This window comes from Esox lucius, chromosome 11 (genome assembly GCF_011004845.1).
Source record: "Esox lucius isolate fEsoLuc1 chromosome 11, fEsoLuc1.pri, whole genome shotgun sequence".
Taxonomy (NCBI): Eukaryota; Metazoa; Chordata; class Actinopteri; order Esociformes; family Esocidae; genus Esox; species Esox lucius.
The window spans coordinates 8,877,440-8,891,996 of NC_047579.1; the positions used below are offsets into that span (position 1 = coordinate 8,877,440).

General features: G+C 41.5%; 1 protein-coding gene across 2 annotated transcripts in view; it reads left to right on the forward strand.

The window, feature by feature from the left end:
• Positions 1-14,149, forward strand: part of LOC109616258 (zinc finger protein 501-like) — a 30,299-nt gene extending 16,150 nt beyond the window's left edge. The window contains exon 4 of one of the 2 annotated variants that reach the window (XM_020050804.2): positions 13,642-14,149. In XM_020050804.2, coding sequence (XP_019906363.1) covers positions 13,642-13,682 — 41 coding nt within the window. In that variant the 3' untranslated portion in view covers positions 13,683-14,149. The remainder of the gene's footprint in view (positions 1-13,641) is intronic. The other variant, XM_020050805.2, reaches the window with a different exon arrangement.
• The last annotated feature ends 408 nt before the right edge of the window (positions 14,150-14,557 follow it).

Consider the following 14,557-nt stretch of genomic DNA (forward strand, 5'->3'; position numbering starts at 1 on the left):
CATGTTGTGTGTTAACAGCAACAGCTTCCAAACGCGACACCTGGAATCAACTGCACTTTTACCTGCTTAATTGACTGAGAGATAACAAAAAAATATCCCACAAGTGTCCTTGAAACAGCTTTTTAGTGAATTGGCCCATTACTTTTGGTCCCTTGAAAAAGAGGGGGCTACGTATTGAAGAGTTGCAATCACTAAACCTTTCCTCGCATCAATCAATCATGTTCCGAGTCTAATATTTGACTGATGCAAAACTAAATTGGTATTTACATTCCCTAATTTACACTTCTGAACAGGAAATCAGACTGATGTGAATTCCATTGAGTGATAATGTTTTTTTAAATAAATATTTAGCAATTTCAGAGTAGGTAATGTATTAAAAGACAAATTTCAGGCTATGTTTGACTTTTTTCTGCCAATGTTTTGAGTTTTTATGAGAACTATTAACTTTTTTCTCTAGGAAAAATAATTGTATTATCTAGGAGACCAGCTTTGGGCCTGGTATTAAAGTCATCCATGCGAAGAGAGGGTTTAAAGTAATTGAAATCAATATTTTGAATTATAACAGGGTTTCGGCAACCAATGCTTTATTGGTAATTTTATACTGATTTGTGTCTTACTGAGTGGGATGGTTTAGGATCACGCCCAGGTTTTTCTATTTTAAGTCTCTTTGACATTAAAATTGTCTTCGCATTCATATTTTCTAATAAAGCTTTTCAAACACTAACAAAGTCTATAAACCTACTTTGAAACTAATTTCATGGCCTTTATTTATCTCACAATGACAAATTTGCCTAATTTGTTCTCTAAGAGAAATTACTGTGACGTTACAAAACAGCCACTCTTCCGGGATCTTTGGGCGTGTTGTTTTGAAACGTCTGCGAGTGAGGATAGGGGTGCTTTGCTGCCAGGAGAAGTCTGGCTGCTGAGATTTGGACCATTTTTAGCATATGGAGAGATGAAGAGTTCAAGTCAGCGAGTTGCATTCATCTCCTGCTTAGACTATTGTATTAAGGTTTCAACGGCGGTACAGGAGAGGGAGGCCTTTAGCTTAGCAATATTGCGGCGGTGAAAGAATGAGGAATTGACTGTTTTATGTGTTGTTCCAAGCTGAGGGAGGAGTCCAGAATGACGCCTAGGTTGTGTGCATGGCGAGCAGGAGAGACAACAGTGTCGTCAAAGGGTGAGAGTGAAGGTCCCAGTTTTGGTCAATGTGGATTTAGTGCCTATGAGTGATAGATCCGTTTTATCACTGTTGAGCTTGAGGAAATTATTTTATTGTTGACAGGCAAGTGAGAGACCAAAGGTCCAAAGGTGGGTTGGTGAGAGATTTGGTGCTTAGGTAAATTTGAGTTTCGTCTGCATAGCAGTGGAAGTCAAGTTTCATGTGACGGCGGATCCGACCAAGGGGGAGGATGTAGATGATGAAGAGCAAGGGGCCAAGAACAGAGACCTGAGTGTCTGCAGTGGAATCCGAATTATGGCCATTGAGGGAGATGTAGTGGGTCTGGTTGGTGAGGTATGAGTGTCATTGAGGGAGATGAAGTGGGTACGGTTGGTGAGGTATGAGTGTCATTGAGGGAGATGAAGTGAGTCTGGTTGGTGAGGTATGAGTGTCATTGAGGGAGATGAAGTGGGTACGGTTGGTGAGGTATGAGTGTCATTGAGGGAGATGAAGTGAGTCTGGTTGGTGAGGTATGAGTGTCATTGAGGGAGATGAAGTGGGTCTGGTTGGTGAGGTATGAGTGTCATTGAGGGAGATGAAGTGGGTCTGGTTGGTGAGGTATGTGTGTCATTGAGGGAGATGAAGTGGGTACGGTTGGTGAGGTATGAGTGTCATTGAGGGAGATGAAGTGGGTACGGTTGGTGAGGTATGAGTGTCATTGAGGGAGATGAAGTGAGTCTGGTTGGTGAGGTATGAGTGTCATTGAGGGAGATGAAGTGGGTCTGGTTGGTGAGGTATGTGTGTCATTGAGGGAGATGAAGTGGGTACGGTTGGTGAGGTATGAGTGTCATTGAGGGAGATGAAGTGGGTACGGTTGGTGAGGTATGAGTGTCATTGAGGGAGATGAAGTGGGTACGGTTGGTGAGGTATGAGTGTCATTGAGGGAGATGAAGTGAGTCTGGTTGGTGAGGTATGCGTGTCATTGTGAGAGATGTAGTGGGTCTGGTTGGTGAGGTATGTGTGTCATTGAGGGAGATGAAGTGGGTCTGTTTGGTGAGGTATGAGTGTCATTGAGGGAGATGAAGTGGGTACGGTTGGTGAGGTATGAGTGTCATTGAGGGAGATGAAGTGGGTCTGGTTGGTGAGGTATGCATGTCATTGAGAGAGATGAAGTGGGTACGGTTGGTGAGGTATGAGTGTCATTGAGGGAGATGAAGTGGGTACGGTTGGTGAGGTATGAGTGTCATTGAGGGAGATGAAGTGAGTCTGGTTGGTGAGGTATGAGTGTCATTGAGGGAGATGAAGTGGGTCTGGTTGGTGAGGTATGTGTGTCATTGAGGGAGATGAAGTGGGTACGGTTGGTGAGGTATGAGTGTCATTGAGGGAGATGAAGTGGGTACGGTTGGTGAGGTATGAGTGTCATTGAGGGAGATGAAGTGGGTACGGTTGGTGAGGTATGAGTGTCATTGAGGGAGATGAAGTGAGTCTGGTTGGTGAGGTATGCGTGTCATTGTGAGAGATGTAGTGGGTCTGGTTGGTGAGGTATGTGTGTCATTGAGGGAGATGAAGTGGGTCTGTTTGGTGAGGTATGAGTGTCATTGAGGGAGATGAAGTGGGTACGGTTGGTGAGGTATGAGTGTCATTGAGGGAGATGAAGTGGGTCTGGTTGGTGAGGTATGCATGTCATTGAGAGAGATGAAGTGGGTACGGTTGGTGAGGTATGAGTGTCATTGAGGGAGATGAAGTGGGTCTGGTTGGTGAGGTATGCATGTCATTGAGAGAGATGAAGTGGTGAGGTATGCGTGTCATTGAGGGAGATGAAGTGGGTACGGTTGGTGAGGTATGAGTGTCATTGTGAGAGATGTAGTGGGTCTGGTTGGTGAGGTATGAGTGTCATTGAGGGAGATGAAGTGAGTCTGGTTGGTGAGGTATGAGTGTCATTGAGGGAGATGAAGTGGGTCTGGTTGGTGAGGTATGTGTGTCATTGAGGGAGATGAAGTGGGTACGGTTGGTGAGGTATGAGTGTCATTGAGGGAGATGAAGTGGGTACGGTTGGTGAGGTATGAGTGTCATTGTGAGAGATGTAGTGGGTCTGGTTGGTGAGGTATGCGTGTCATTGTGAGAGATGTAGTGGGTCTGGTTGGTGAGGTATGTGTGTCATTGAGGGAGATGAAGTGGGTCTGTTTGGTGAGGTATGAGTGTCATTGAGGGAGATGAAGTGGGTACGGTTGGTGAGGTATGAGTGTCATTGAGGGAGATGAAGTGGGTCTGGTTGGTGAGGTATGCATGTCATTGAGAGAGATGAAGTGGGTACGGTTGGTGAGGTATGAGTGTCATTGAGGGAGATGAAGTGGGTCTGGTTGGTGAGGTATGCATGTCATTGAGAGAGATGAAGTGGTGAGGTATGCGTGTCATTGAGGGAGATGAAGTGGGTACGGTTGGTGAGGTATGAGTGTCATTGTGAGAGATGTAGTGGGTCTGGTTGGTGAGGTATGAGTGTCATTGAGGGAGATGAAGTGAGTCTGGTTGGTGAGGTATGAGTGTCATTGAGGGAGATGAAGTGGGTCTGGTTGGTGAGGTATGTGTGTCATTGAGGGAGATGAAGTGGGTACGGTTGGTGAGGTATGAGTGTCATTGAGGGAGATGAAGTGGGTACGGTTGGTGAGGTATGAGTGTCATTGAGGGAGATGAAGTGGGTACGGTTGGTGAGGTATGAGTGTCATTGAGGGAGATGAAGTGAGTCTGGTTGGTGAGGTATGAGTGTCATTGAGGGAGATGAAGTGGGTCTGGTTGGTGAGGTATGTGTGTCATTGAGGGAGATGAAGTGGGTACGGTTGGTGAGGTATGAGTGTCATTGAGGGAGATGAAGTGAGTCTGGTTGGTGAGGTATGAGTGTCATTGAGGGAGATGAAGTGGGTCTGGTTGGTGAGGTATGTGTGTCATTGAGGGAGATGAAGTGGGTACGGTTGGTGAGGTATGAGTGTCATTGAGGGAGATGAAGTGGTGAGGTATGCGTGTCATTGAGGGAGATGAAGTGGGTACGGTTGGTGAGGTATTAGGGTGAAAGTATTCAGGTGGGTTTGTAGAACGGCGTGGAGAGTGGAGGTAGCTGTCAGAGTTTTGTTTTGAAAGAAACCTCCAATCCATGATAAACTCTGATACAATATTATAAATCCACAAAAAAACAGCCATACTGGGAACACCTGAGTAATATGAAAATAAACTATTTTCTCTTAACATTTTTGTTTTTTCTTATCACCACCTGGATGGTAAGAGGGGTCAACAGAACAAATTGATTTTGATGCTTTCTAAAAGTCTCTTTCAGATCTCAGGCAAACAGCCTCATCCTGCAAAGCATCATGCCATTCTGCAAATCTTGCAAGTCTTTCTTCAAGACATCACAGGAACACATGCCTTGTTCCTGTTCATCTGCTTACACCATCTCTACTACTGTGGCTGGATCCAAGTTGTCTGCAACGCCAGGACCATTAACTGCTTCAGGGTCTTTGTTCAGCTCAGGATGTTATATCTACTGCCCTGTCTTACCGATCCAGTGTTCTTTTAGACGATTCTTCAGAGTGTTTGGGCTGCATGCATAATCCTCTGGATGAAGAAACAAAGAGGGGGCAAAATCTGGGTGCTTTGACGCAACATTGGTTTACATGAAACTCACATTTGATCAATAAGAATGGGTCTTGTCAACTTTAAAAGTGTTCTCTCTGAATCATAGTTAAACATGCTGACTTAAAAATAGTGATGACCAAATAAGGCTTCATTAGCATTATTTTAGCAGTGGGATATTATGCTGGCAGCACTCAGATTTTCTTTTTCAAAATAAAATCCATTATTGAAATTTACAAGGCGATATAGTTAACAATATAGTCTGTAAAAAAAGAACTGACAAAAACAACATTGGAATGGACATTAAACATAAAATGTACTGAGTAGATTAACTATATTGCCTTATACACTCACCAAAAGGATTATTAGGAACACCTGTTCAATTTCTCATTAATGCAATTATCTAATCAACCAATCACATGGCAGTTGCTTCAATGCATTTAGGTGTGTGGTCCTGGTCAAGACAATCTCCTGAACTCCAAACTGAATGTCAGAATGGGAAAGAAAGGTGATTTAAGCAATTTTGAGCGTGGCATGGTTGTTGGTGCCAGACGGGCCAGTCTGAGTATTTCACAATCTGCTCAGTTACTGGGATTTTCACGCACAACCATTTCTAGGGTTTACAAAGAATGGTGTGAAAAGGGAAAAACATCCAGTGTGCGGCAGTCCTGTGGGCAAAAATGCCTTGTTGATGCTAGAGCTCAGAGGAGAATGGGCCGACTGATTCAAGCTGATAGAAGAGTAACTTTGACTGAAATAACCACTTGTTACAACAGAGGTATGCAGTAAAGCATTTGTGAAGCCACAACACGCACAACCTTGAGGCGGATGGGCTACAACAGCAGAAGACCCCACCGGGTACCACTCATATCCACTACAAATAGGAAAAAGAGGCTACAATTTGCACGAGCTCAACAAAATTGGACAGTTGAAGACTGGAAGAATGTTGCCTGGTCTGATGAGTCTCGATTTCTGTTGAGACATTCAGATGGTAGAGTCAGAATTTGGCGTAAACAGAATGAGAACATGGATCCATCATGCCTTGTTACCACTGTGCAGGCTGGTGGTGGTGGTGTAATGGTGTGGGGGATGTTTTCTTGGCACACTTTAGGCCCCTTAGTGCCAATTGGGCATCGTTTAAATGCCACGGCCTACCTGAGCATTGTTTCTGACCATGTCCATCCCTTGTCACAAAGCTCGAATTATTTCAAATTGGTTTCTTGAACATGACAATGAATTCACTGTACTGAAATGGCCCCCACAGTCACCAGATCTCAACCCGATAGAGCATCTTTGGGATGTGGTGGAACGGGCGCTTTGTGCCCTGGATGTGCATCCCACAAATCTCCATCAACTGCCAGATGCTATCCTATCAATATGGGCCAACGTTTCTAAAGAATGCTTTCAGCACCTTGTTGAATCAATGGCACGTGGAATTAAGGCAGTTCTGAAGGCGAAAGGGGGTCAAACACAGTATTAGTATGGTGTTCCTAATAATCCTTTAGCTGAGTGTATATTACAATGATTGCTTTTAATTTGAAAAATACAATCTGAGATCGCGATGCTGACATAATTGTCCTGCTGCTAGAAGAACGGTAATGAAGCCTCGAATGGCCATCGCTACTTAATTATTTTACCAAGATGACAAGAACAGGTAGCATAACAAGCAATTTATTTACATTGAGTTGCTTGACTTCAGTAACTAGCTACCACACAAGCATGACACGTGCAAGCTTAGCCTGAACAGCATCTTTGACCAACTTAAAATAAATAAAAGTAAAAAATGTATTCTGTCAACTTGCTTGTGACAAGTGCCTCCCACACACATGATGACGGTTTGAATGCTCCCACTTCTGGGAGCTTGTTCCTTTGTACACAAGGCCACCTGGCAGGCATAACAAACTTGCATTGTCTACTGGTTCTTCTTGCTTTAATCTTTGGATCTGTGCCTTTCTTGTGCATTTCTTAGCTGTATCTGAGTCCACATTGTGAGAGTTTTTGCTACCCCACACACAGTATTTCTTGGTCATACTTTCTCTTTAACTCACCATGCAGTGCAAACCGCAGTCCCCTGGGTTGTCTGAAGAATCCGGAAATGCCTCGGCTGCCTCGAGTGTGTTTGTGAATATTGTAATTTCAGATATAATTACCTTCCTCAATTACCTTTTAAGCACATAGTTATTACCCAGATAGCTGTCAATCTGTGTTCTGACAATGTCAGGAAGTCACCTTTACTGAGCAAATGGTTGACTATCAGATTAATATAAAAGACACCACTTAAGCTATACTGCGAACCAACAGTTTGTCTTGAATTCAGAGTTCCTTTAGGAAGTTTTTAAAAATGCTAAACTCAAAGTAAAGCCATACCATTAACCATTATTAAATGTAATCAAGCTTATCCAGTTCAGTTTTTTGTTCAGCCGACGCCCCAAATTCTTTCCCCTTCTTAACAGTTCTTTCAAGACCATCTTTGAGGAATTTATCATTCTATTTTTCTATGTCTGATAACAAATCAACCACACTTTTTTTTATTCTTCAGGCATTCATTAAAATTCTTCCCAAGTTTTCTGTATTTTAAAATATATCTGGAACAATGGCATATTTCTGTATTATCTCTTGGTGAAAGTCATCTATTTACAAGCTCTTTTTGATGTCATCAGCCAATGATTTTGCCATTTTCACCATTACAACATCTGAGGCTGCAGTCACCATTTTAATTACGATGTTTTTTTTGTACAAACATTATACTCTTTTATCAATGACTTCCAGATAACATGAAGGTTTCATCACTATAAAAGTGGCCTATGAGGACTTTGTTTTTCCAGTACTTCCACTGGATTGAAGCACACACATCTTTCAGTGTCAATGTAAGTCTTAAGTATCTTCACCAAGGGTTTACATGGCAAAAACACATTCTAGGTCCTCTTGTTCCAGATCTGTCAATCTGGATGCTCATGCTCTTTAAACTGACTTGTTCTTCCATATAGTGTGGTTTGACTTACCATCAGAGTGCAAAATCCAACTATCATAGTCGTGCTGTTATCGTCTGTCCATTTTTGATCCATGAACAAAATCATGAAACCAGAAGTCAGGGAAGAACTTTACTTGCATGAATCCAAGATGTTGGTCTTCCATAGTACTTACATGTTCTCCAATAATTATAAAGTTAACAGTCTTTTATGCCAGGACACATAGGAGGCAGGCAATGGTCATAGCCAACCATTACACAGTCTTTTATCCTCCAATAAGAATCAGAACGTTTTATTGCCAAGTAAGTTTCGCAACAAACAAGGAATTTGTTCTTATTAGTTGGTATAGCAATTTTGTTCAAAAGAAATAAAAACAAATAAGAATGGTGAACTGAGCATAAAAACAGTAGAATGAGCATTAATAAACTATTAAAATATACTACGAAAAATATGTAGGGTGGAATAATTGTCCAGTTGGGGGTTGTGTGGGTAGGTGGGGAGTGGGCTATAGTCAGTCTGACTTCAGGGGCATATTCATAAGGCCTACTGCTGTAGGAAAGAATATGTTCTTGTGACGAAAGGTTTTGGTCCTGATAGACCTAAACCTTCTACCAGAGGGGAGAGGTCTGAATAATCAATTTCCAGGGTGAGAGGGATCAGCCCCAATCTTTGCCATTCGCCTCCGCATCCTGGAGGTGTGTAGGTCTTGTAAAGATTTGTCAGATTGCTGCCTGCCCAATATTAAAGATCCACAAAAAAACAGCCATACTGGGAACACCTGAGTAATATGAAAATAAACTATTTTCTCTTAACATTTTTGTTTTTTCTTATCACCACCTGGATGGTAAGAGGGGTCAACAGAACAAATTGATTTTGATGCTTTCTAAAAGTCTCTTTCAGATCTCAGGCAAACAGCCTCATCCTGCAAAGCATCATGCCATTCTGCAAATCTTGCAAGTCTTTCTTCAAGACATCACAGGAACACATGCCTTGTTCCTGTTCATCTGCTTACACCATCTCTACTACTGTGGCTGGATCCAAGTTGTCTGCAACGCCAGGACCATTAACTGCTTCAGGGTCTTTGTTCAGCTCAGGATGTTATCTCTACTGCCCTGTCTTACCGATCCAGTGTTCTTTTAGAAGATTCTTCAGAGTGTTTGGGCTGCATGCATAATCCTCTGGATGAAGAAACAAAGAGGGGGCAAAATCTGGGTGCTTTGACGCAACATTGGTTTACATGAAACTCACATTTGATCAATAAGAATGGGTCTTGTCAACTTTAAAAGTGTTCTCTCTGAATCATAGTTAAACATGCTGACTTAAAAATAGTGATGACCAAATAAGGCTTCATTAGCATTATTTTAGCAGTGGGATATTATGCTGGCAGCACTCAGATTTTCTTTTTCAAAATAAAATCCATTATTGAAATTTACAAGGCGATATAGTTAACAATATAGTCTGTAAAAAAAGAACTGACAAAAACAACATTGGAATGGACATTAAACATAAAATGTACTGAGTAGATTAACTATATTGCCTTATACACTCACCAAAAGGATTATTAGGAACACCTGTTCAATTTCTCATTAATGCAATTATCTAATCAACCAATCACATGGCAGTTGCTTCAATGCATTTAGGGGTGTGGCCCTGGTCAAGACAATCTCCTGAACTCCAAACTGAATGTCAGAATGGGAAAGAAAGGTGATTTAAGCAATTTTGAGCGTGGCATGGTTGTTGGTGCCAGACGGGCCAGTCTGAGTATTTCACAATCTGCTCAGTTACTGGGATTTTCACGCACAACCATTTCTAGGGTTTACAAAGAATGGTGTGAAAAGGGAAAAACATCCAGTATGCGGCAGTCCTGTGGGCAAAAATGCCTTGTTGATGCTAGAGCTCAGAGGAGAATGGGCCAACTGATTCAAGCTGATAGAAGAGTAACTTTGACTGAAATAACCACTCGTTACAACAGAGGTATGCAGTAAAGCATTTGTGAAGCCACAACACGCACAACCTTGAGGCGGATGGGCTACAACAGCAGAAGACCCCACCGGGTACCACTCATATCCACTACAAATAGGAAAAGAGGCTACAATTTGCACGAGCTCACCAAAATTGGACAGTTGAAGACTGGAAGAATGTTGCCTGGTCTGATGAGTCTCGGTTTCTGTTGAGACATTCAGATGGTAGAGTCAGAATTTGGCATAAACAGAATGAGAACTTGGATCCATCATGCCTTGTTACCACTGTGCAGGCTGGTGGTGGTGGTGTAATGGTGTGGGGGATGTTTTCTTGGCACACTTTAGGCCCCTTAGTGCCAATTGGGCATCGTTTAAATGCCACGGCCTACCTGAGCATTGTTTCTGACCATGTCCATCCCTTGTCACAAAGCTCGAATTATTTCAAATTGGTTTCTTGAACATGACAATGAATTCACTGTACTGAAATGGCCCCCACAGTCACCAGATCTCAACCCGATAGAGCATCTTTGGGATGTGGTGGAACGGGAGCTTTGTGCCCTGGATGTGCATCCCACAAATCTCCATCCACTGCCAGATGCTATCCTATCAATATGGGCCAACGTTTCTAAAGAATGCTTTCAGCACCTTGTTGAATCAATGGCACGTGGAATTAAGGCAGTTCTGAAGGCGAAAGGGGGTCAAACACAGTATTAGTATGGTGTTCCTAATAATCCTTTAGCTGAGTGTATATTACAATGATTGCTTTTAATTTGAAAAATACAATCTGAGATCGCGATGCTAACATAATTGTCCTGCTGCTAGAAGAACGGTAATGAAGCCTCGAATGGCCATCGCTACTTAATTATTTTACCAAGATGACAAGAACAGGTAGCATAACAAGCAATTTATTTACATTGAGTTGCTTGACTTCAGTAACTAGCTACCACACAAGCATGACACGTGCAAGCTTAGCCTGAACAGCATCTTTGACCAACTTAAAATAAATAAAAGTAAAAAATGTATTCTGTCAACTTGCTTGTGACAAGTGCCTCCCACACACATGATGACGGTTTGAATGCTCCCACTTCTGGGAGCTTGTTCCTTTGTACACAAGGCCACCTGGCAGGCATAACAAACTTGCATTGTCTACTGGTTCTTCTTGCTTTAATCTTTGGATCTGTGCCTTTCTTGTGCATTTCTTAGCTGTATCTGAGTCCACATTGTGAGAGTTTTTGCTACCCCACACACAGTATTTCTTGGTCATACTTTCTCTTTAACTCACCATGCAGTGCAAACCGCAGTCCCCTGGGTTGTCTGAAGAATCCGGAAATGCCTCGGCTGCCTCGAGTGTGTTTGTGAATATTGTAATTTCAGATATAATTACCTTCCTCAATTACCTTTTAAGCACATAGTTATTACCCAGATAGCTGTGTTCTGACAATGTCAGGAAGTCACCTTTACTGAGCAAATGGTTGACTATCAGATTAATATAAAAGACACCACTTAAGCTATACTGCGAACCAACAGTTTGTCTTGAATTCAGAGTTCCTTTAGGAAGTTTTTAAAAATGCTAAACTCAAAGTAAAGCCATACCATTAACCATTATTAAATGTAATCAAGCTTATCCAGTTCAGTTTTTTGTTCAGCCGACGCCCCAAATTCTTTCCCCTTCTTAACAGTTCTTTCAAGACCATCTTTGAGGAATTTATCATTCTATTTTTCTATGTCTGATAACAAATCAACCACACTTTTTTTTATTCTTCAGGCATTCATTAAAATTCTTCCCAAGTTTTCTGTATTTTAAAATATATCTGGAACAATGGCATATTTCTGTATTATCTCTTGGTGAAAGTCATCTATTTACAAGCTCTTTTTGATGTCATCAGCCAATGATTTTGCCATTTTCACCATTACAACATCTGAGGCTGCAGTCACCATTTTAATTACGATGTTTTTTTTGTACAAACATTATACTCTTTTATCAATGACTTCCAGATAACATGAAGGTTTCATCACTATAAAAGTGGCCTATGAGGACTTTGTTTTTCCAGTACTTCCACTGGATTGAAGCACACACATCTTTCAGTGTCAATGTAAGTCTTAAGTATCTTCACCAAGGGTTTACATGGCAAAAACACATTCTAGGTCCTCTTGTTCCAGATCTGTCAATCTGGATGCTCATGCTCTTTAAACTGACTTGTTCTTCCATATAGTGTGGTTTGACTTACCATCAGAGTGCAAAATCCAACTATCATAGTCGTGCTGTTATCGTCTGTCCATTTTTGATCCATGAACAAAATCATGAAACCAGAAGTCAGGGAAGAACTTTACTTGCATGAATCCAAGATGTTGGTCTTCCATAGTACTTACATGTTCTCCAATAATTATAAAGTTAACAGTCTTTTATGCCAGGACACATAGGAGGCAGGCAATTGTCATAGCCAACCATTACACAGTCTTTTATCCTCCAATAAGAATCAGAACGTTTTATTGCCAAGTAAGTTTCGCAACAAACAAGGAATTTGTTCTTATTAGTTGGTATAGCAATTTTGTTCAAAAGAAATAAAAACAAATAAGAATGGTGAACTGAGCATAAAAACAGTAGAATGAGCATTAATAAACTATTAAAATATACTACGAAAAATATGTAGGGTGGAATAATTGTCCAGTTGGGGGTTGTGTGGGTAGGTGGGGAGTGGGCTATAGTCAGTCTGACTTCAGGGGCATATTCATAAGGCCTACTGCTGTAGGAAAGAATATGTTCTTGTGACGAAAGGTTTTGGTCCTGATAGACCTAAACCTTCTACCAGAGGGGAGAGGTCTGAATAATCAATTTCCAGGGTGAGAGGGATCAGCCCCAATCTTTGCCATTCGCCTCCGCATCCTGGAGGTGTGTAGGTCTTGTAAAGATTTGTCAGATTGCTGCCTGCCCTTGTCCTTGGCAGTGGCTACAGCACACCAGACTGTGATGGAGGAAGTCAGGATGGACTTTATGATGGCAGTGTAGAACTGTACCATCATAGTCTTTGGCAGGTTGAATTTTTTCTGCTGCTGCAGGAAGTACATCCTCTGCTGAGCTTTCTTTGTGAGCGGGGTGATGTTCAGCTCCCACTTGAGGTCCTGGCTGATGGTGGTGCCCAGAAAGCAAAGAGTTGAAAGTGAACATATTATTTAATACCAGGACACACAGGAGGTGGTCAGTGGTCACAGCAAACCATTTCACAGTCCATTATCCTCCAATAAGAAAGGTTTATCCTACAAAATACCCTTTTATAGTATGTTCCAACCTACGGTCCATGGGTCTATTCATATAATCACATGGAAAACTCCTATCAGGAGGTATGGACAGGATGTGTGGGGCCCATCAGAAACAGGCATCACTTCCTATCTTCTTTTGTTCAGTAAGTCAGCACTTATTTGTTGTGTTAACCCTTTGATGCACAACATGGGTCAAAAGTGACCCGACTGAGATTTTATTTTCTATATCTTTGCAGTAAATTATTTTCTTCATTCAATATTTGTTTTCATTTTTTTATTCCGCAATTAACTTATTTATCATCACAAATATTTGTTTTCATTTTTTTTTATCACTATCCTTCTAATGAACAACATGGGTCAAAAATGACCCATATTCATTCCCTATGTAATTTTATGCATGATTTAGTGGTTCTTAGCTATATTATCTTAATAAATGTATTATAGTATTAATATTCCAGGTATTTATTAAATATCTTCAACATAAATAATTTCTACATACATTTTACACATGGGTAAGACATTTCCCATATGTATTCACTATGGAATTTGATATTTGGAAATGTTTTGGAAATTATTATATTTGTAAATGTTTTGCAATTAGGAACATATTCACTACGGACAACTATTCATATATCATAGGTCGCAACATTATAATGGTCAACCTCTTCAGCAGTGTCCCTCTGGCTGAGAAGCTCCTTGAGAAGAACCTGAGCATTGTGGGGTCTTCGCCAGAACAAACTGGACATACCGCCCTTTCATGAAGCCATCCAAATCGAGGGAGTTGCATAGCGCAGAATTTGGATTAAATGGCAACATGACCATGGTGAGATGTGTCCTGAAGAAGGGAAAGACTTGTCCTCCTGAGCACCGTGCACAGTGACAACGCAGTGGATGACAACCAACCCACTCTCTTCCCTTTGCGTACATATAAAACGGGTTTACACTTCACATTTTCGTGCTATGCATACGCCAAAGTACTTTTTTGCGTGCAGTTCAGACGCGATCTCCTCCAAATAAGAACAATGGTGAATAAATGCGATATTAAAGTTTTACCTTTACCCTTTTACGTTCTTTCAACAAAAAGGTTAATCTACGGCTTTTAAACGATAAGTCACTTTTCAGGAAATCCGTGCCTCGATGATGGTGACGTCAAATAAGTTTCAGTTGGTGCGTGTCAATGAAACGATTTTATTGACCACCATTATTATTAATGGGAGGAGATCGCGTCTCAACTGCACGCAAAAAATGACTTTGGCGTATGCATAGCACGACATTGTGTGAACCCGTGTTATATGTATGCAAAAGGAAGAGAGTGGGTTGATGACAACAGTGTGAAGGAGAAACCAGAATTGACCCAGTACTATAAGAAAACAAAAGCAGTGGACACAGTGGATCAGACGGTTCGCATTTACACATGTAAGTGGAGAACACTGACCAACTTCTCTGCACAACACCCTGAATGCATGGGTGGTGTGATCAATGCACAGAGGCTGTTCATTTAGGAGCTGGGCAAACAGCTTGTCATGTCACATATGAAGAGACGCATGGAGGTCACAGCCCACCTCCAAAAGCATATTACGAAGGCA